The 22,879-nt window shown below is 43.1% G+C and overlaps 1 protein-coding gene across 1 annotated transcript in view; it reads right to left on the bottom strand.

Moving 5' to 3' along the window:
• DENND3 (DENN domain containing 3) overlaps positions 1 to 22,879 on the bottom strand; it is a 390,432-nt gene that overhangs the window by 141,924 nt on the left and 225,629 nt on the right. The window contains exons 9-10 of the mRNA XM_030219612.1: positions 17,337 to 17,492; positions 7,932 to 8,028 (exon numbers count right to left, since the gene is read on the bottom strand). Coding sequence (XP_030075472.1) covers positions 7,932 to 8,028; positions 17,337 to 17,492 — 253 coding nt within the window. The remainder of the gene's footprint in view (positions 1 to 7,931; positions 8,029 to 17,336; positions 17,493 to 22,879) is intronic.

Raw genomic sequence — 22,879 nt, 5'->3', positions numbered from 1 at the left:
TACAGTTGTGGCCGAGTGGTTAGTGGTCTTGTAATCCAGAGGTGGCAGGTTCAAATCCCACTAATAGTTTTGTTGAAAAAAAAAAAAAAAAAAAGATGAGCACTTGGATTTTTTCCCCACTTTTTTAAGTTGTATGAAGTCTTTATTGAACATTTATCAAAACAGCATAACAAAATACAGCACTCCAGTAAGTAATAGCATAACTGATCAGCTCCAGGTCTCTCTCAGCCAATCCCAGCGCGTTTAGCTGTTACCAGTATCAGCTAAACTCGCTGTGATTGGCTGAGAGAGACCTGGAGGGAGGGACATCCACAAAGTTTTGATTTGTGTCCTCTCATGTCCCGATTTTCTGGGCTGGAAGGCTCCTTCCGTATCGTCAGGTTAGTTTTTATTCTCTTGACTCTGAACTGTACATTAGCTTGTAGCCTGTAAAAAGAACGTCTTTTTAGAGGGAGTTTTTTTTTTATAGTGAAGGACGTCCATAAAGGATGTCCTTGGCATGCGCAGAGCAGCCAGCATAACGCTTGGCTGCTCTGCGCATGCTCGACCGGCTGACTATCCGACTGTTTAATGACAGAATAGAGAATGCAAGTGAGCTGCAACGAGCAGCTCATTTGCATTCCTATTCCTTGATGCATGCCCATTCCTTACCGATTCACTAAGGGAATCGGTAAGGGAAGGGCTCTAACGATTGATTAGTGCATCTAGCCCCCAGTCAAAGACATCAATAAGATTTGTCTGACAAGACCCACCTCTAGTGAAACCATGCTGTCTTGGGTCCTGCAGTCCATTCAATTCTAGAAACCTCACAATCCTCTGCTTTAGAAGCGTTTCCATTAATTTACTCACCACAGAGGTCAGACTAACAGGTCTGTTCATAAGAACATAAGAGTAGCAATACTGAGTTAGACCAATGGTCCATCTAGCCCAGTATCCTGTTTCCAACAGTGGCCAAAGCCAGGTCACAAGTACCTGGCAGAAACCCAAATCATGACAACATTCCATGCTATCAATCCCAGGGCAAGCAGGAGCCCCAGGGAATAGCATGCCTGGAAGACGTTTTGGGAGTGGATGGACAAATAAAATCGCAGGAGCAAATTTTAGGTAATGAGGCACAGTAATGGGGAGATACCTTCGCTTACTGCCAATTGAAACATTTTATACAATCCCTAGATGGGGAGAGACTGCGGCAACGGTCGGGCTCCAAATTGAAAGAATTTTTTGAGGAAATTTCAGATAAAGAACCATCTGTTTCTGACGTATATAAGGCTTTAGGGGCAATGGGAATGTCTAAAGACTTGAAGCAAGTTAAAGAACGGTGGGAGAAAGATTTGGGAGTAGACTTATCAACTTGGGATATTAACAGGCAAGTGTCCTGAAGTCACGTTAGACTGCCTTTGGACTTTAATAGTAGATTTAGGTAAGGCATTAATTCCCCAAGTACAAAAGGTAAAACAAGAAGTTGAAAGGGTAGAAGAACAAGTAAAACAAGTAAATATTCAAGTGGAAAAACAAGAGAAGGATATAAAACAATTACAAGATGTACAGCAGACTATCTTAAAGGATTTAATAAATTCCAGAAGGAAGATAGAGATTTTGGAGAACTCCACCAGAAGTAACAATTTACGTTTTGTGAATTTTCCCTATCTGAAAGAGATATCTCCTAGAGAGATGCTGAAATTTATATTTTCAGGAAATTTTTCAAATAAAAGAAGAAAATATTCCTTTGTTTGCACAAGCATACTATCTTCCTTTCAGGAATCAACAGGTTTCGGATAATCAACCCCTTAATGTGACTGATTTGTTGGAATCTTCTATAACAGACCAAGCAGCAGCCGCTACTTTGGTAGCGACTGTTACTTTTTCCTCAGATAAATTTTGGATCTTTAAACTATTTTATAAAAATCGTGAAAAGATCTTTAAGGGATATAAGATTAATGTCTACCCTGATGTGTCGAGAGAAACACAAGCACGGAGGAAGAAATTTCTTCAGAAGAAGCAGGAAACGTTACAAATAGGAGCAACTTTCTTTTTAAAATTTCCTTGCAAATGTTTGGTTACCTATCGGTCTGAAAAATTTGTCTTTTTTGATCCCTCCCAACTGGAAGCATTTATAACATCTAGAAGGACAATTGGAACAATTCTACCAACTATAAACAATGTTTGATGATATAAAGAAAGTCCAAATCACGCCTATCTACTATTTTGTTTTACATTTGTTTCCTTAAGTTCTTCAACTGTTACCTATATTTTGAACTCCCAAATGTGGACTTATATTGGTTTCTGAGGAAATAATTTGGTAATAGATTTTGTTTGATATTGTAACCTCACTTACTGATTTTTCTTATCAATTTTGTGTATTAGCGAAATTGAAAAACAATAAACAATATAATTAAAAAAAAAACAGGCAAGTGAAGGGCATTGCAAAAACTAGTTAGTGGGGCCCAATATCGGGAATGTGCTTTTCGAGTAATTCACAGGGCTTACTTCACACAAGTCCAATTAGCAAAATTTGGGGGAATACACACTTCTTTATGTCTTCGTTGTAAAAGAACAGAAAACACATTTTATCACGCTTTTTGGAGCTGTGAAACTATTCAGGGCTTTTGGACCAGGGTGGCTACTTACCTGTCAACTTTGTTGGCTTGTGATGTAGAGGGAACTCCCTCTCAGATGCTATTGGATTTGTATAGGTCTTTCAGAGGAAACACACCAGAGGAGACATTGCTCTTTCGTAAGGGGTGTCTGTTAGCAAAGAAATGTATACTACAGTATTGGACATCAGAAGCAGTGCCAGAGTTTTGGCATTGGCAAAATCTGGTACATCAGCTGCTGATGTGGGAGGCAAGAGAAGCTAGGGGTTCCCCAAAACAAAAAACCCAGTTTTTGAAGATCTGGGGGAAGTATATAGATACCTTATCAGCTAAGGGTAAGAGCTTTGTACTTAATGTGCTATGAACACTATGTTGGAGTTGGATGTTGGGATCATTCCTCTTTTGGACGACGGAGAGTTCTCCAAGGGAGGGGAGAGAGTGGGAGGGTAGGGGAGGGTTTGAGGAAGCGAGCTGTTGGGAGGGGGGGGGTATTTGGAAAGAGGGGAGGATAGGGTTATTTGGTGGGTGGTAGGATAAAAGAATTAATAAAGTAAGTTGAAAGTAGTGCGTACGAATTGTTTAATGTTTGAATATGACAGAATTCTATTGTTCGTTGTAATTATTGACGGATATGCTGCTGTTGATACAATTATGTACTGTTTTCAATAAAAAACTGTTGAAACATAAAGTATTTCCATTTAACTTCCTCGAGTATCTCCTAGTCTTTGTAATTTTGGAATGAATAAAAAATCGATTTATTTCTACTCATTCTGCATCACTCGAGATTTTGCAGACCTCAATCATATCTCCCTTCAGCCGTTTCTTTTCCAAGTTGAAGAGCCCTAACCTCTTTAGCCTTTCCTCATACGAGAGGAGTTCCATCCCCTTTATCATTTTAGTCGCTCTTCTTTTAACCTTTTCTAATTCCGCTATATCTTTTTTGAGATAAGGCGACCAAAACTGAATGCAATACTCAAGGTGAGGTCACACTGGAGCAATACAGAGGCATTATTACAGTATTTTCGGTCTTATTCACCATCCCTTTCTTAATAATTCTTAGCATCCTGTTTGCTTTTTTTGGCCACTGCCACACAATGAGCAGAAGATTTCAGAATATTATCTAAAATAACACCTAGATCTTTTTCTTGGTTGCTGACCCCCATGGAGTGGCATAATCAAACAGGGCACCCATGTTTTCCCGAGGACGTCCTCGCAGGACGTCCCAGCGAAGGGGCGGGAAACCCATATTATCTAAACAAGATGGTCGGCCACATTTCGTTTCGATAATCTCAACATTTAGGTCGACCTTAGAGATGATCATCCCCGGTTTTTGGCGATAGTGGAAACCGAGGACGCCCATCTCAAAAACGACCAAATCCAAGCCATTTGGTCGTGGAAGGAGCCAGCATTCATAGTGCACTCGTCCCCCTCACATGCCAGGACACCAACCGGGCACCCTAGGGGGCACTGCAGTGGACTTCATAAATTGCTCACAGGTGCACAGCTCCCTTACCTTGGGTGCTGAGCCCCCCAAACCCCACTCCCACAATTGTACACCACTACCATAGCCCTAAGGGGTGAAGGGGGGCACTTAGATGTGGGTACAGTGGGTTTCTGGTGGGTTTTGAAGGGCTCACATTTACCACCACAAGTTTAACAGGTAGGGGGGGATGGGCCTGGGTCCGCCTGCCTGAAGTGCACTGCACCCACTAAAACTGCTCCAGGGACCTGCATACTGCTATCAGGGAGCTGGGTATGACATTTGAGGCTGGCAAAAAATATTTTTAAAGTTTTTTTTTTAGGGTGGGAGGGGGTTAGTGACCACTGGGGGAGTAAGGGGAGGTGATCCCCGATTCCCTCCGGTGGTCATCTGGTCAGTTTGGGCACCTTTTTGAGGCTTGGTCGCAAGAAAAAAATGGACCAAGTAAAGTCAGCCAAGTGCTCGTCAGGGACACCCTTCTTTTTTCCATTATCGGCCAAGGACACCCATGTGTTAAGCACGCCCCAGTGCCGCCTTCACTATGCTTCCAACACGCCCCCATGAACTTTGGTCATCCCTGCGACGGAAAGCAGTTGAGGGCGCCCAAAATCTGCTTTCAATTATGCGGATTTGGGCGACCCTGTGAGAAGGACACACATCTCCCGATTTGTGTCGAAAGATGGGTGCCCTTCTCTTTCGAAAATAAGCCTGAAAGTGTACCCTAGCATCAGGTAACTATGATTCGGATTATTCTTTCTAATGTACATTACCTTGAATTTGTCCACATTAAATTCAATCTGCCATTTGGATGCTCAGTCTTCCTGCAATATTTCACAGTCCACACATGTTTTAGCAACCTTTGAGTAGTTTTGTGTCATCTGCAAATTTAAATCACCTCACTCATCGTTCCGACCTCCTCCTTACTTCCACTCCTACGCAGAGAGACCACATCCGCCCTTCTCCAGTCCTCTGGAACCAATCCAGACTCTACACTGGTCATACAACAGAGTGCCAAAACTTCCCCGAGTTCTTTGAGCACCCTCAGATGTATCCCATCGGACCCCATCGGTTTGTGTATTTTAGTTTAGCTAGCTACTCACGAACAGTCTTCTGAGAACCGGTCCTGGTCTACCGAACATCCATTCCCATAGCATGTTTTCTGCGGTCCTACCCCTGGCCTGTCATCCGTCAACACAGAACAGAAATAATTGTTAAGCAGTTCATCTTTATCCTTATCAGCTTCTACGTATTCCTTCCCTTCACTCTTTAGCCTCATTATGCCATGTCCTCCTATCACTTACATATCTAAAAAAATGTCTTGTTCCCCAGTTTTAACGTACTGGTTATCTTTTCTTCCATTTGTATCTTTGATTTCCTGACAACTTTTCCAGCTTCTCTTAGATTTTCTAGGTATTTTTGCCTGTCTTCCTCTTTCTACAACATCTTATAATTTATGAAGGCTAACTTTTTTTTCTCTTACCTTTTCAGCTACTACATTTGAGATCCAAAGCAGCAGTCTTTTTCTCTTACTTTTACATACTTTTCTAAGGTTTATCGCATTTAAAAGAGCTCCTTTCAGTTTTGCCCACTGCTGTTCTACTTCCTTCAGCTGTTCTCATCCAACTAACTCTTCCTTGAGATATTCCCAGATCTTGGAAAAGGTAGTTCCTTTGAAGTCTAGAACCTTCAATATAGAATAAGCCCTCTCCTCATGTGTCTTAATAATGAACCAAACCATCCGGTGATCGCTATGCCAAATGATCACCCACTATAATGATCACCCACTATAAGATCAGAAAAACTCTCCCAGTGTGTAAGCACCAGATCCTGAATAGCTTCTTTCCATGTGGGTAGTGACTGAGAGAGCGCTATGTGTGCTGGAGGAGGGGGTTTCAAAGAGAGATATGGGAGAGGCCTACTGGGGGATTCTGGAAGGCACAGAAAGCCATGGGGGATGTGTGAGTGTGCCAGGATAGAGAGAGAGAGAGAGAAAGAGAGAGAAAAAGTTGAGGGGGAGGGATTGTCCACTCTGGAAAAGCAGCCGCCCATAAGGAGCACTGTTGCAGAGGAGGAGATTCTGATGGTAGGATCAATTTAAAATTTTAAAGCTTGGTTATTTTGGGGGGGAGGGGAGTGGAGGAGAAAGAAGAGTTGAGAGAGGCTACATCTATTGAGGAGGTGGGGAAAGGGGAAAAGGGATTGTGAGGCTCCTGCTGGGGGAATGGGCAAAAGGTACTCAGAGAGGCTGCTGCTTGTGAGGGAGATGCTACAACTAGCTTCCCCAACTCTATCTCAATAGCAAACTATGTACATTTTCTCCAGGAACTTGTCTGAACCTTTTTTAAACCTATATACACTAACCGCTGTTACCACATCCTCCGGTAACAAGTTCCAGAGTTTAACTATTCTTTGAGTGAAAAAATATTTTCTCCTATTTGTTTTAAAAATATTTCCATGTAATTTGAGTGTCTCCTGGTCTTTGCACTTTTTGAAAGAGAGAAAAATTGATTCACTTTTACCTGTTCTACATAGCATAGTAGGTGACGGCAGAAAAAGACCTGTACGGTCCATTCAGTCTGCTCAACAAGATAAACTCATATGCGCTACTTTATATGTATACCTGACCTTGATTTGTATCTACCATTTTCAGGGCACAGACCGTAGAAGTCTGCCCAGTACTAGCCACGCCTCCCAAAAACCGGTGCTGCCACCCAATCTCTGCTAAGCTTATGAGGATCCATTCTTTCTGGACAGGATTCCTTTATGTTTATCCCACGCATTTTTGAATTCCGTTACCGTTTTCATCTCCACCACCTCCCGCGGGAGGTTCTACACCACTGAGGATTTTGTAAACCTTAATCATATCCCCCGCTCAGCTGTCTCTTTTCAAAGCTGAAAATCCCTAACCTCTTTAGCCTTTCCTCATATGAAAGGATCATTTTGGTCACTCTTCACTGAACCTTTTCTAATTTCACTACATATTTTTTAAGATAGGTGACCAAAATTGAATGCAATACTCAAGGTGAGGTTGCACCATGGAGCGATACAGAGGCATTATAATATTTTTGGTCTTATTTTGCATCTCTTTTCCAGTAATTCCTAGCATCCTGTTTGTTTTTTTGGCCGCTGTCACCGCACACTGGGCAAAAGATTTCAGCGTATTGTCTGGATACTAGCATCAGGTCAACTATGATTCAGATTATTCTTCCCAATGTACATCACTCTGCATTTGTCCACATTAAATTTCATCTGCCTCCACGTTAAATTTCATCTGCCATTTGGATGCCCTGTCATCCAGTTTCCTAAAGTCTTCCTGCAATTTTTCACAGTCCACATGTGTTTTCACAGCTTTGAATAGTTTTGTGTCATCTGCAAATTTAATCATCTCATTTGTCATTCCGATTTCCAGATCATTTATAAGTATGTTAAATCATAACAGTCCCAGTACAGATCCCTGTGGCACTCCACCCTCCTTCTCTGAGAAAATAGCCATTTAACCCTACCCTCTGTTTTCTGTCCAATAACCCATTCCTAATCCACAGAACAACATTGCCTCCTATCCCTTGACTTTTTAATTTTCTCAGGAGTCTCTAATGAGGAACTTTGTTAAAAAACTTCTGAAAATCTAGACACACTACACCTCACCTTTATCCACATTTATTCATGCCTTCAAAGAAATGAAGCAAATTCCCTTGGCTGCTAGCTCTGTCGCATTAAACCATGTTTGTCTATGTGTTCTGTAATGTTATTCTTTATAACAATTTCCACTATTTTGCCCGGGACTGAATTTTTATAAACATAAAATATATTCAAAAGAAAAAAAATCAACCAAATGTACAAAATATCAAGATTGTTACCTTTCTATAAAATGTTTGATCCTCTGGTGGTCTTGTTTTAATAAATTCTTCACTATTAAAAACTCTGTGCTCATAATTAAGATGATCCTTTACGCTCCTGCATTATAAAGCACATATACATATAAGAATGTAAAAAAACATTTTCACAGCTGCTTCAGTAACATAAACAGCAATAGATAAAACTGCAAAAAAGGAACTACCATACTTCCCAGGACCTTCTGAACAGGCATACCAACAGAAAACTTTATAATACTGTGCATTATTCCCCCACTCCCACCTGGCTACTCTTTCATGCAACCTGACTGGCCAAAATGTCTAGGGAGAACACCGACTAGTGTTTCCCAACATTTTCAAGTCCTTTTTATTATACAGTTAGCTAACAGCATATAGTGTAAACTGTAAAATTATCTAGTTTAAACTGTAAAATGATCTAATAAGTACTTCTAGCTCCTCACTCATACACAAAATGAGGAAAATTAGGCTATATATTTTGAATCTTCTTACCACCACAAATTAACCCATAGCACAAGATTTTCTTGAAACTAAGGCCAGTCCAGCCTGGGCATAAGTAAAGGAAATGCAATCTGCCAGCCAAATTGAAAATGTGCGTTTCCCGATGATGACCCCCATCCCGTTGGGATCAAAAGAAAAAAAAAGCTGGGCGGACTACCTGTGGGGCTGTGTCCGTTCAATATAATAGGCCAATGCTCTCTTCAAATCCAAAGTGTGCAAGCTGATTTCACCAGGATAGGCATAAGGTTAAGGAAAGAATGTTAGCAAGACGATCGACTGGTTCAGATGGAACTCCGACACCACCTTTAACAGGAACTTAGGGTGTATGCGGAGGACTACTCTGTTGTGATGATACTTAGTATAAGGTACATCCACTACTAAGGCCTGAAACTCACTGACCCTATGAGCTGAAGAAACAGCCACTAAGAAAATGACATTCCAGGTCACGTACTTCAGATGGCAGGATTTCAGTGGCTCAACAGAAGCTGTCATCGGCTGGGTGAGAACGACATTCAGATCCCATGAAATTGGTAGAGGTTTGACAAGGGGCTTTGACAAAAGCAAACCTCTCATGAAGCGAACAACTAGAGGCTGTCCTGAGATGGGCTAACCTTCTACACGTTGATGATAAGCACTAATCACACTAAGGTGAACCCTTACAGAGTTGGTCTTGAGACCAGACTCTGATAGGTGTAGAAGGTATTCAAGCAGGGATTATGTAGGGCACGTAAGGGGATCTAGGGCTTTGCTCTCACACCAGATTGCAAACATCCTCCATTTAAAATAAGAATACCTCTTAGTGGAATCTTTCCTGAAAGCCAGCAAGACCCTGGAGACACCCTTCGAAAGGCCTAAGGAAGCATATTCTAGGCTCTCAACATGTAGGCATTGAGAGCCAGAGACTGGAGGCTGGGATGAAGAAGTGACCCTCTGTCCTATGTGATGAGAGTCAGAAAACACACAAATCTCCATGGTTCTTCAGAGGATAATTCCAGAAGAAGAGGGAACCATATCTGCTGCGGCCAGTACGGCGAAATCAGAATCATGGTTCCATGGTTTTGCTCAAGTTTCAACAAAGTTTTTCCCACTTGAGGTATTGTAGGATATGCGTACAGAAGACCTGTCCCCCAACTGAGGAGAAGGGTATCTGATGCTAGTCTGTCGTGGGCCTGAAGCCTAGAACAGAACTGAGGGACCTTGTGGTTGATCTGAGTGGCAACATGATCCACCAAGGGGGTGCCCCTCGCTCGGAAGATCTTGCGGGCTATGCCCATGTTGAGAGATCACTCGTGAGGTTGCATTATCCTGCTCAGTCTGTAGGCCAGGGTATTTTTTGCGCATGCCAGATAGATGGCTCAAAGAAGCATGCCATGGTGGCAAGCCCAATGCAAACTCCAGACAGCTTCCTGACACAGAAGGCGAGATATGGTGCCCCCTTGCTTGTTCGTATAATACATTGCAACCTGGTTGTCTGTTTGGATGAGAACAATTTTGTGAGATAGCAGATTTCCGAAAGCCTTTAGAGCATTCCAAAGCACCCGGAGCTCCAGGAGACTGATCTGTAGATTTGTTTCCCGAGAGGACCAAGCTCCTTGAGTGTGAAGGCCAGCTACATGAGCTTAGGATGGGACGCATCCCCCTGTTTTCTTCTGCACAAGGAAGTACCTGGAATAGAATCCCTGTCCTTCTTCCCCTGGTGGAACGAGTTCAACCGCACAGGCCTTCAGAAGGGCAAAGAATTCCTCTGCAAGTACCTGCCTGTGCTGAGAGCTGAATGAATGAGCTTTCACAGTGGGCAATTTGGAGGTTTGAGATGTCAACTGAGGGCATAACAGAGACAGACTATTTGAAGAACCCTCCAGTCGGAGGTTATAAGAGGACACCTTTGGTGAAAAAATTTCAACCTCCCCCCAACTGGCAAGTCATCCGGGATGGATACTTTTAATGCGGCTATGCTCTGCTGGAGCCCGTTAAAAAACAGTCCCATTGCTTTGCCTTTGGAGTAGCAGAGGTCTTAGATGCACAATGTAGACATGAACAAGTGTGCTGGGGCTGAGCCTGAGTAGGCTGGCAAGCCACAGGATTCTACCTAGGCCTAGGATAGTAGTAGGAACTGCTCCTGGGCTTGCCAAATGTCCTACTAGCTGAGGAGGTGGATGCAGAAGGCGTTTCTTGATTTGGTCAGCGACTTCCTCAACCTTCTCTCCAAAAAGGTTATCCTCCCCCTGGCAAGGGGCATCCGCCAACCTCTGCTGAACAGAATGTTCCAAGTCAGAAACATGCAGCCATGACAGTCTGCGCATTGCTATACTTTGAGCAGAGATCCTGGATGCCACATCAAAAAAGTGTCGTAAGTGCCCCTAGCCAAGAAGTTTTGACATGTCTTCTGCTGCTTGACCCTCGACATGATCCGGAGGGAGCACATCCACCAAGTCCGGCAGCTGCCTCACTGAGTTTCACAAGTAGACACTCATGAAGAACTGGTAGGATTGCATGCGAGAGATGAGCACTGAAGCATGGTACAGCTTCCTCCCAAAAGAACCAAGGGTTCTAGCTTCTTTGTCTGGGGGCGCCAAGGCATAGTCCCTAGTACTCCTGGCTCTGTTGAGAGCGGACTCCACCACCATGGAATTGTCAGTTAAATGAGACCTAATAAAACCAGGTTCACTCTGGATCCGATACTGGGTGTCAATCTTCTTGGGGACAACAGGGACCAACAGAGGGGATTCCCAGTTCCTGACGATGACTTCTTTGAGTATCTTGTTGAGAGGGGCAGTCACAGCCTCCTTAGGAGGAGATGTGTAGTCCAGGACCTCAAGCATTTTGGCTCTGGGCTCATCCTCCACTTCCAAAGGAAATGGAATGGCATCAGTCATTTCCTTAACAAAAGATGGAAATGAAAGGCTTCCCGAAGACCGTCTCCTTCCAGGTGAAAGGGAGAGTTCAGAGGGAATTCCATAAGACTCATCTGAGAAGAAATATCTGGGATCTTCCTCTGAATCCCATGAGCTCTCCTCTTCGGTGTCAGACAGTATATGGGATTGCCAAGACTGAACCTGCCTCGATGCCAAGGAACTGTGCCCTTCACAGTGGCGCTGAGAAGTCAGTTCCCATCTCAACTCCAGCGAAGCTTCCTCTACTAACATCAATGGGTGCAGGCTTGGGTGGCACTCAACACCGGGGCCCCAAGCGGCGCCAGCATTGGAGGCTGCACCACAGGCTGAGGGCCAGGCAGGGCCAAAGTGGGAGGTATGGCAGGCACAAGAACCCCTGATACCGACACCGTTGCATGAACCTACCCAGCAGCTCTGGAAGCAAGGCCCGGATGCTCTCATCAAGGGCCGACAACAGGAAAAGCTGGGGTGCCAATTGAGGCGCAGGTTGCAGAACCGCTGGGGTCAACACGCAGATCGGCATCACCCATTTGTGAGAACATAGAAGCCTGCTTGTCCTCAGAGAATTTATTTTTCATAGGAAAATATTATTTAAAATATCTTTATGCTACAAATAAAAAAATTTCCTAAGCAGTTTTATGAAATGCTATAACAAACAATACTGACATCATAGGAAACATAAGTACATAAGTAAGAACATAAGTGTTGCCATACTAGGACAGACCGAAGGTCCATCGAGCCCAACATCCTGTTTCCAACAGTGGCCAATCCAGGTTACAAGTACCTGGCAAGATTCCAAAATTGTACAATACATTTTATGCTGTTTATCCTACAAAAAAGTAGTGGATTTTCCCCAAGTCCATTTTAATAACGGCTTATGGACTTTTCTTTTAAGAAGATATTGAAACCTTTTTAAACCCCGCTAACTGCTTTTACCACATTCTCTGGCAATGAATTCCAGAGTTTAATTACAAATTGAGTGAAGACATATTTTCTCTGATTTGTTTTAAATTTACTACTTTGTAGTTTCATTGCATGCCCCCTAGTCCTAGTATTTTTAGAATGAGTAAACAAGCGATTCACGTCTACTTGTTCCACTCCACTCATTATTTTATAGACCTCTGTCATATCTCTCCTCAGCCGTCTTTTCTTCAAGCTGAAGACCCCTAGCCGCTTTAGCCTTTCCTCACAGGAAAGTCTTCCCATCCCCTTTATCATTTTTGTCGCCCTTCTCTGTACCTTTTCTAATTCCACTACATCTTTTTTGAGATGCGGTGACCAGAATTCCATACAGAATTCAAGGTGCAGTCGCACCATGGAGCGATACAAAGACATTATAACGTCCTAATTTTTGTTTTCCATTCCTTTCCTAATAATACCTAACATTCTATTTGCTTTCTTAGCCGCTGCCACACACTGAGCAGAGGGTTTCAAGGTATCATCAACAATGACACGTAGACTACTTTCCTGGTCGGTGACTCCTAATGTGGAGCCTTGCATCACGTAGTTATAGTATATGAGTATAAGCATCTTTTAAGTCCGGGCAGAATAGCCAATCTCCTTTTTGTAGAATGGGAATGAGGGTGCCTAAAAAATCATCCGTAACTTTTGTTTAGTCAAATACTTCATCAGGGTCCTTAAGTCTAGAACGAGACAAAATACCCCTCTTCTTTTTTGTCATCAGAAAGTACTTAGAATGAAATCCCTTCCCTTTTTCCTGTGGTAGAATAGGCTCAAACTGCATTGGCCTATAAAAGGCAAGAGTTCCTTATTAAACTCTCAGCATCAGGAATTATTTAACTTTGATGCTCTTGATGGGCAGTTTTTTTTTTGGGGGGGGGGTGAGAGGGAATGTTTTCTAACTGCAGATGGTAACTGTACCAGACAACTTTTAGAACATATCGGTCTGAGATTAAAAGGGACTAATTTTCTGCAAAAACTTTCAGCCTCCCTCCTACAGAAAGGTTGTCTGAAATGGTTACAAGGTCTGAAGTTATGCTCTGCTGGAGACAGTCAAAATACTGTCCCTTGTTTTGACTGTGCAACTGGTTGTGATTTCAGGGCCCTCAACTGTCTTTTGCAACAATGAAGTCCCTGAGCTGTTTGGAAAGAGGGAAAGGGATGAGGATACCTATGCCTATAAGAGAAGTAGGATCCCTGTTGCCCTCCACTATGAAATCTAGTAGAAGAGGTGGCATCAGATAGGCCTGGAGAAGGTCTTAAGAATGTTTGAGTGCTGCTTGATGAGTGTAGTAGCCCTCTGAAGAGATTCTATCCACAGCAGGGCATGTCAACATAGTTCTCCTGAACTTCTGGCTTAAGGTCTGAGGCCACCAGCCATGCAATTCTGTGGATGCCAATCTCTATTGGAGAGGGTCTCAATGCCATATCAAAAATATTGCAAGTCACAATGACCATTTATTTTCCACACTCCTTTCCCTTGGCTACAACCTCATAGTGTATCAGAAATTCTCTATTACACTATGCACAATTTTCCATAACGTACACCTTCATAAACAGCTGAAAAGATGCTATGTGGGTTGTGAGCACTGCTTTCTGAAAGAGTTTATTCTCAAAGTCTCCAAGGTCCTCGCCGCTCTCTCCAGGGTCACACCAAGGATTGAGTCTTCATACTTTCTGCTCTTTTGAGGGTGGATTCAACCAACATGGAATGGTGACAAATCCGAAGCTGCTAGACTCTCAGAGCTCTACACATATAGTCACCCTTATTGTTAACAAAAAGTACAGGGGAGGGGGGTTACCACATTTTCATCTGTATTTCCTTTACAATTCTGCGAATGGATACTAATACAACTTCTGGGGGGGGGGAGAGGTGGGAGGGAAAGAACAGTCACGCAATTGGAGGTGTCCAACGTTTTCGCCGTGGGTTCCTTCTCCATATCTAAAGAAAATGAGATTGCCTTAGCCATCTCCATAATAAACTTGATAAACGAAAAATCCTCTGGGGCAGATTTAACCCTCTCAAGTGGTGGGAAGGAGTCTGATGAAAGACCAATGGACTTCATTTCTGAAAAGAATCTTGACATCCTTATACGCCCAGGAGCGTTCTGATTCAGCATTATAAAAATACTCAATAGGAGATGTTTGAGTCTCTTCCTGCCTCAAACGATTATTTCCTGGTCAAGTCTGGGCCTAGGCACCTAGGCATTAGAGACCTCCAGTGCACCAGGCAAGCTCTCCCAATGGACTAGAAATCGATACAGGTTCCATCGATTTTGAAGCCCTTTGAGGTTTCTGTGTCAATGGGTTTTGAGTATCAAATTGAGAACTTCAAGCCTCAAAGCTTTGCATCAAGAAAAGATGCGCTCCATCTGTTCCTCAAACTTCTTCATAAGCTGCTCCTTGAAAGCTGCTTTCGACAAAGGTGAGGGGCACTGCAGTCAGAGTGGCCATGTCCTTCTGAGTTACATGTCGAGAACAGAAAGTAGCATGATCAACACAACACTTCCAAAAAGCCAAGGAAACAAATAACTACAACACTTTTGAAGTGTCGTGTTGATCATGCTACTTTCCGTTCTTGACTTTTTCCCTCGTAGCAGATCCAGTTTCTCGACTTTGCTGGGGGTTTTTTTCTCCTGAGTTACATGTCAGCCAAGACCTAGATTCCCATACACCATATGTAACTCAGGAGGACATGTACACTCTGACTGCAGTGTCCCCACCTTTGTCATAAAGCTGCTTCTAGGTCACCGATGATCAATGCCTTGATGTGCTTTCAGTGCCATGCTCCAAAGGACACCAGTGTGTCGCAGCCTCCACCTGACGTCCAGCACCTTTGTTCCATAGCACTGCTGAAGATGAGGACAAATCCTTCCTCTTTCTTGGGAGAGAACTGGTCAATGACCAATCCTGATTACCTCTATCAACACTTAAGGTACAGAGAAATCGAGACACTCTCTATGATAATGCATCCCCAGTGTTTAGATGCAGCTCCAGGAATCATGGAGACCAATGCTTCTGATGAAGATGTCACTGGATCGGTCTTATCTTCACCAAAAATTCATTGGTACTGCATCATACAATCTCAAATTCCTCTCTTCTGATATCTGTGGAAAGAATACGAGAGGGATCACGACTCGGTCCCCCGACACTGCAAGAATCACGAATGGGTATCAGTTAAACATACAGTTCTGTTATATCGGGAACACTTCATAAAACAACTAGCAACTTTTCTCTGGTACATGTCTGGAAAAATATCCAATGTGAATTCAAATGACTAATTGATGAAAGATACCCAACTGGGCGCTTATGGCATACTGAGGCCAAAAATAAGCTGACAATTTAAAAAAGGAGCTTAGAAATAACTGAAAACCTAAGATAGTCTATTGGGAACAAAGATACTGGATGACAGCAACAGGACTTAGTCAATGAAAACTGAGTTTTGTAAGCACCAGATGCAAGCTGAAGGGAAGCACCAGAAAGTATGACCTTTAAAGTCCACGGAAACATGGCGACTGACTAGGTTCTGTGCGACAGCGTCAAGCGGGAAAGGTGCATGAGCACTAAACTCTCTCAAATGTTTTACTAAAGCTGGAGAACTGTCCCCACACAAGGTTCCATGAGATGCTGTCCTCCGCATGTGGTATCCTGCTTGTGCTCAGAAAAAGAAAGAAAATGTAGAGGGTGATACAAGAAATCAAAACAGCAAACAAAAACAAAATCACTACAAATTGTAGCTGGGTCGCCCATTAGGACCCAGCCAGGCTCGACCCTGCTTAGCTGCCTCTTCCTCCACATGACTGTTGCCTTCACTCCACCGCAATCTGGCTCCTCTGAGCCTTGGCTCCAGGCCCTGTGAACTCCCAGGACTTCCTCCTCCCTCCGTTCCTTTCACAGAGGCACATTCAAAGCCCAATGTTTATAAGTAAGAGCTTTTATTTTCTTGCTTCAAATCAACAAAACACCCTTCACTCCAGGTTGTTTAGGCTAGCAGCCCAGAGCACAATTCAGGTTCAACACAGTCAAATTCAGGTTCAAAAACAGTCCATATAACTTCAAACTCAGGTTCAAAAATAGTCCATATAACTTCACTTCAGTTTAGCTCAGATTACTTCACTTAGGGAACAGTACATTATCAGAGGGAAAAACCAAATAGCTTGGTAGGTTGCAGCCCAGACCTTTTTAGTATGAAACAGTTTACACAGCCTTTCTTGCACCTTCTTACAGCACGGTTACACAGCTTTATTCCCACCTGGTTCAGGCTGGGGTTTCAATTGTGCCCAGCTCTCTTTCTCTCCCACAGGCTGCACCTGTTTCCTCTTTAGTAGAAATTTCCCCCAGTGCCTCAGCCTCTCTCTTCCGGTCTTCCACCAGTCTCTCCAAGGTACAGCTAGCCACCCTCTTACAGCAGCTTTCTGGGTTTGAGCCAGGGCTCCAATCTCCATCTGTTCCTCCCCTAGTCCTTCAGTAATCTCCATTTTATCCTCCTCTTCATCTTCCCCCACCCCCAATCTCTCCAGCTGGCCCTCATCACCTTCCTCAGAGACCATTTCCCAATCTTCTATTTCCTCCCCTAACTCTTGCACAGCCGGGTGGGGAAGAGAAGGATTCTGGGACTGGTAGTTCCTCCCCTTCTTCCTTAACCCAGCCAACCTCTCTGCCTCCGGTAGCCCAGCTTTCTGAATGTGGGTGTTGTACACATGAAATCTGCCCCGTTGGGATTCCCAGGCTCCCTGTACCCCCTTTCTTCGTGCCTTCCCGGATCCCCTTTCACCTGCACTCTCACAAAATAGAGGAAGCATGTTATTTATGATGTCTGATCACTGAATAAGCTGGATTCTTTACTTGATATACATTTTAGTAAATCACTATTATTTTAAGAAAACAAAATGAATGAGCTTCTAAAACCAAAGCATTCCCCTTTTTCAAATGCCAATATAATAAGGATAAAATACCACAGGAAAAACTGGTAGACTCAAAAAAACAATGACAAAAAGGTCTACAAACACTTTTGTAGATCTTGGTTGCTACTGCCCACCTGAAGATGGCAACAATTAAATGCAGAGCAATCTGCTGCAATTCAGAGTTCAGGTGTTGCTGCCAAATCTTCTTTCGCATTCGTAATTCAGTAATGTCTGTGCAGGAGCTAAGATGGCAGAGTTCTAAGTCATAATGCAACTGCAAGGTTTTCACACTAAGGAAGTAAAACAACAGAAAGAATAATTACAGCAGGATGGAAATCTTTACAAAATATTTTTCATAGACTTCTAAATAGTGAAGTGAGAAATCCAGCGTATTGTTGAGAGAGTCAAGTCAAAGAGATTTATTACTGTTGATACTCTAAAAACTGCATAAAAATAATGAAGATAAGCAGGCACATAGTAAGTTTGATAGACAAGATTATTTATTTACATAAAATAATAATACTGCAGCCGAAGAGAAGCAGGGCTAGAACTGGAGCTGAAGACAGTAAAAGCAGGTCAAATCCATAAGAACATAAGCATTGCCATATTGGGGAAGGTCCATCAAGTCCAACATCTGCTATGTGTTCCGGCGGCCATGTTGGATGCAATTCAATGACGTCGTCATACATCACTGGAGCTAGAAAATCTTAAAGGCATACACAACTTCAAATCCTAATTAAAATCCATGTACACTTCAAAAAAGGAACAGTAAAACACCTATAAATAGCAAAAATTGGTTGAAGAACTGTATAAAAAACCTTTAAGATCTTATGTACAGACATCTTAAGTTGGAAATAAAAATGCAAATAAAAATAATAAAAATTAATTATATACAAGCCAACAAATCTGTTTCCTTAGTAAACCATCGTATGCATGTATATAATATTTTTATTTTCATTCTTATCTCTATTTTAAGATGTCTGTGTATAAGGTCTTTTATACATTTTTTCAACCCATTTTATCATTACTGTAGATGTTTTACTGCATATAATAGTAGGTGGAATTCAAGATGGAGGATTCTTAAACAGACGTATGAAGATGATGCTCTGCCGTCTGAGGATAAGTAGCTGCAAGCTGCATTCAAGTACATTTTAACCCCCTTTTTCCCTCCTTGTGCTTTTTGACCCTTTCAGAGCTATGTTATTTGCTTCATTTTCATTTAAAAGCACACAAGATTCTGAGTGTGTATTTTTTATGCATTTCCCTCAGGTCATCTTAGATGCTTGGTCTCACTACCAGGGCAAATCCTCTGTAACCCTGGTTAGGTATGTCTTACAAATTAGACCTTTGTTGAATTTTTTTTATTCCTCATATTTATGTGCACCTGTTGTTTGTGATTCTTTTAATTTACTGATATGTCTCACACATGTATGTTGATTACATTTTTTAATTTTTATTGATTTGAGAATTTTTGATTTTTTACATACATCTCTTTATGAAGATGTATGTGACTAATTCAATGTCAGTTTTAATTTTGCAACTTTATTATTTATATGGAGAAATTAAATCTCATCTGGTAATTTACTTTCCTTTAGTCCCTCCAGACTGGCCCAGACTACAACTAATGGGTTGTGCACGCCTTTGGAGACTGAAATCTCTGACTCTAGAGAGAGCCAATAATAGACCTGGCTAACTATACCTAGACTTAGTATTATCTTAAAGCAGAAGAAGAAGAAAGAAAGTCTATTCTATGCCACGGAGAAACTTAAGCAGCCATCCTGGACATACTAACATTAAACACGTGTCTCTTGCATGATGTGCCTGAATCAACAAGGTATACTAGGGTTTTGTATTTTTTTTTTATAAAACAGCAAACTCACAAAGCAGCTCCCCAGAAAAAGGATGAAGCTACCACACACAAAACGTAATCTGTGCCAGAATCTAAAGGGAGGGATTTGGGCCGGTCTGGAGGGACTAAATGAAAGCAAAGTAGCAGGTAAGATCTAATTTCTCCTTCTTTAGCATCCCTCCAGACCCACCCAGACAACTGCAACTGATGGGAAGTAACAAAAAGTATCTTATGGGAGGGAGCCTAGCAAACCCGTTGTGAGAACGCTCGCGCCAAAAACAGCATCCTGACACTGAACATCCAATCAGTAATGCTTCGAAAAAGAATGCAAAGAGGACCACTTAGCCACCTTACAGATTTCCAAAGGAAACAGGAAACACTGCCCATGATGTAGCTTGACCTCTGGTAGAATGAGCCTTCACACCTTCTGGGCTAGGCCTTCCGGAGAGAAGGTAAGCAGAAGCAATCATCTCTTTAAACCACCTTGAAATAGTAGGCTCAGATGCTGCCAAACCTTTGCGGGAACCTCCAAGCAACAGGAATAGATGATCCATATGCCTAAAGCTCTCAGTCACCTTCACATAGTGCTTCAAAACTTGCCCAACATCCAAACACCATAAGCTGCGTTGATCTTCGGAACCCAAGGAAGAACCTAAAACATGCAAAACCACGGACTGAGAGACATGAAACTGTGACAACACCTTAAGCAGAAAGGAAGAAACCAGATGCAAAACAGCCTGTTCCTTAGAGAATTCCAAAAATGGAGATCTACAAAAAAAAGCCTGTACCTCTGACACCCTCCGAGCCAAGGCAATGACTACTAAAAACACCATTTTAAGTGATAAAACCTTCAGAGAGCAAGAAGCCAAAGGCTCAAAGGGCGCCCAAGTAAGAACTGACAGGATCAAATTCAAATCCCAAACAGGAAAGATAGCCCGAGAGGGAGAACACAGAAGACTCACTCCCCAAAGGAACCAAGAAATATCCAGATGGCTAGACAAAGCCTTACCCCGAACGCATCCTCGAAAACACAACTGTGTCACTATCTGAACTTCAAGAGAGCTAGCATTAAGCCTTTATCAAAGCCCTGCTGTAAGAAATCCAAGATCTCAGCCACAGAAGCACGAAACGGAGAAATGCCGCGATCGGAACATAGTAACATAGTAAATGATGGCAAATAAAGACCTGTACGGTCCATCCAGTCTGCCCAACAAGATAAATTCATTTTACATGGTATGTGATACTTTATATGTATACCTGAGTTTGATTTGTCATTGCCTTTCTCAGGGCGTAGACCGTAGAAGTCTGCCCAGCTCCCATTTTGTTTCCCAATTACCAGCGTCGCCACCCAATCTCCGCTAAGATTCCATGGAACCATTCCTTCTAAACAGGATTCCATCGTGTTTATCCCACGCATATTTGAACACCATGCCTCAAATACTCTCCAAGGGTTTTTTTTTTCTTTTTTTTTTTAATTTTTGTTTATTGCAATTTTTTGAAACATCAAATATAACATCACATTTTATCTATTCAATAAATCCCCCCTCCCTCATTCCCCTCTTACATCCATAACAGCTACATCAAAACATATTCCATAAGCATAATCCTATAGACCCTCCTCCCCTATTAACATAATACCCCCCTCCCTCCCTCCCTTGACCGAATCATGGTTTGGCTTTAGGATGCCACTGCATTTGTTCATAAGGTTGCAAAGTCTTTTGAAAGGCTCCCAATTGGCCCTTCCTCATTGCTGTTAGTTTCGACATTAAGTACAGGTAGTCCACCTTATTTGTGATTCTTTGCATGTCTGGCGGCTTTTGCTGTTTCCACATTCTCTCGCTATTGCTATTTTCGCTGCTGTGAGATATTGGCAAGCAAGCCTATGCCGCTCCACCGCCAATGCCCCTGGTTTAAAATTGAGTAGACAATGTTCCACCTTGCAGGGATATGGCTGCTGGAGAATAAATACTCTCCAAGGTTTGATATAATTAAGCAAAGTAGAATGATGACATGGCAATTACCTTGGAAGGCGAAGCCTTGCTTCATCAACCTAACCCGCTCAAGAGCCAAGCCATAAGACAAAATCGAGCCGGGTCTGGATGAACCACCGGACCTTGAACCAAGAGTCTGCAAAACTCTGAAAGCCTGAGTGGAGGACCGATGAGAAGGTGCATGAGATCAGCATACCACGATCTACTAGGCCAATCCAGAGCTATCAAAATTATTAGACCTCTGTGCGTCTCGATTCTTTGAATTAGACGACCCAAAAGAAGCCACAGAGGGAAAGCATACAGAAAACCCGCTGGCCAGGACTGAGAAAGAGCATCCATTCCGTTCACCTTGGGAACCCTCCTGCAACTGAAGTATTGAGGTACCTTTGCGTTTAGATTTGAGGCCAAGAGATCCATGACTGGAGGTCCCCAACGCACCATGACTGCTTGAAATGCCTCTGCCCAGAGAGCCCATTCTCCCGGGTCTAGAGTGTGACGGCTGAGAAAGTCCGCCTGAACGTTCGACGTCCCTGCTACATGGGATGCCACAATAGTGACCAGATGACTCTGCTCAACTCATGAGCTGCGCTGCTTCTTGCTCCAGGAGACTCCTCGCTCCTCCCTGATTGGCATATGCCACCTCTATAGCATTGTCCGACAGAATGCGCCCCGAGTGCCCTACAATGAGAGGGCGAAAGACTTCCAATGCCAACCGAATCACCCTGGTTTCCAAGAGGTTGATCGAGGAGGAGGCCTCTTGGCGGGACCACAGACCCAGAGCATAATGATCCAGACAGTGGGTTCCTCAACATTTGAGACTGGCGTCCATCGTGACCACTGTGCACTGTGGCGGGTCCAGAGGCATTCCCCCTTGGACAGATTGAATATCCATAGCCGCTAAATGTAGGCTGCTGCATTCCCGAGCTCTCAGAGGCAATTTCACTAGTAGGGAATTCTTCTGCAGGGACCATCTGGACAGAAGAGACTTTTGTAGGCCTCATGTGGGATCTGGCCCATGGAACCATCCCTATGTTGCCGCCATACTTACAGATAATCCCTCGCACAGGGAACCAACCTGCGAAGGAATGCTTGAATTTGGGACTGCAACTTGTAGATCCTATTCTGAGGGAGAAACACTGGACCCTGAGCCGTGTCAAATGAAACTCCTATATACTTGAGAGACTGAGACGGGACAAGGCAGCGCTTGAGAAAGTTGACAACCCAAACTAGGAATTGTAGAAACTGAACCACTCGATCTGGAGGATCTCTTGATAAGACTTCACCCTGATTAGCCAATCATCCAGGTAGGGATGTACTAAAATACCTTCCTTCCAAAGAGCCGCAGCCACCACCACCACCACCATCACTTTTCTGAAGGTGCAGGAGTTGTAGTGAGTCCAAAGGGAAGAGCTCGAACTTGGTAATGCCTGCCCAGCACCGCAAACCAAAGATAATGCTGATGAAGAGGCTGAATAGGAATATGCAGGTAAGCCTCTGTCAAATCCAGTGCGGTCAAAAATTCCCCTGACTGCTACTATGAAGAGTCTCCATACAAAAGGAAGCCACCCGGAGGGATTGATCGACTGCCTTGAGATCTAGAATCGGACGGAAAGATCCCTCCTTTTTCAGAACAAAGTAAATGGAGTAACGACCCTGACCGATCTCTGCGGAGGAAACTGGGCAAACAGACTGTAAAGCGAGAAGCCTTTTTAGCATATCACGAACGGCGCCCACCTTGAGCCAGGACCGACAAGGAGATTGCAAAAAGGCATTTGGAAGAGGCCACACAAAATCTAAGGAGTATCTGTCTCGAATAACCGCTAGTAACCATTGATCT

Source organism: Microcaecilia unicolor, chromosome 1 (genome assembly GCF_901765095.1).
Source record: "Microcaecilia unicolor chromosome 1, aMicUni1.1, whole genome shotgun sequence".
Taxonomy (NCBI): Eukaryota; Metazoa; Chordata; class Amphibia; order Gymnophiona; family Siphonopidae; genus Microcaecilia; species Microcaecilia unicolor.
This window is presented reverse-complemented; position numbering and strand designations above follow the sequence as displayed.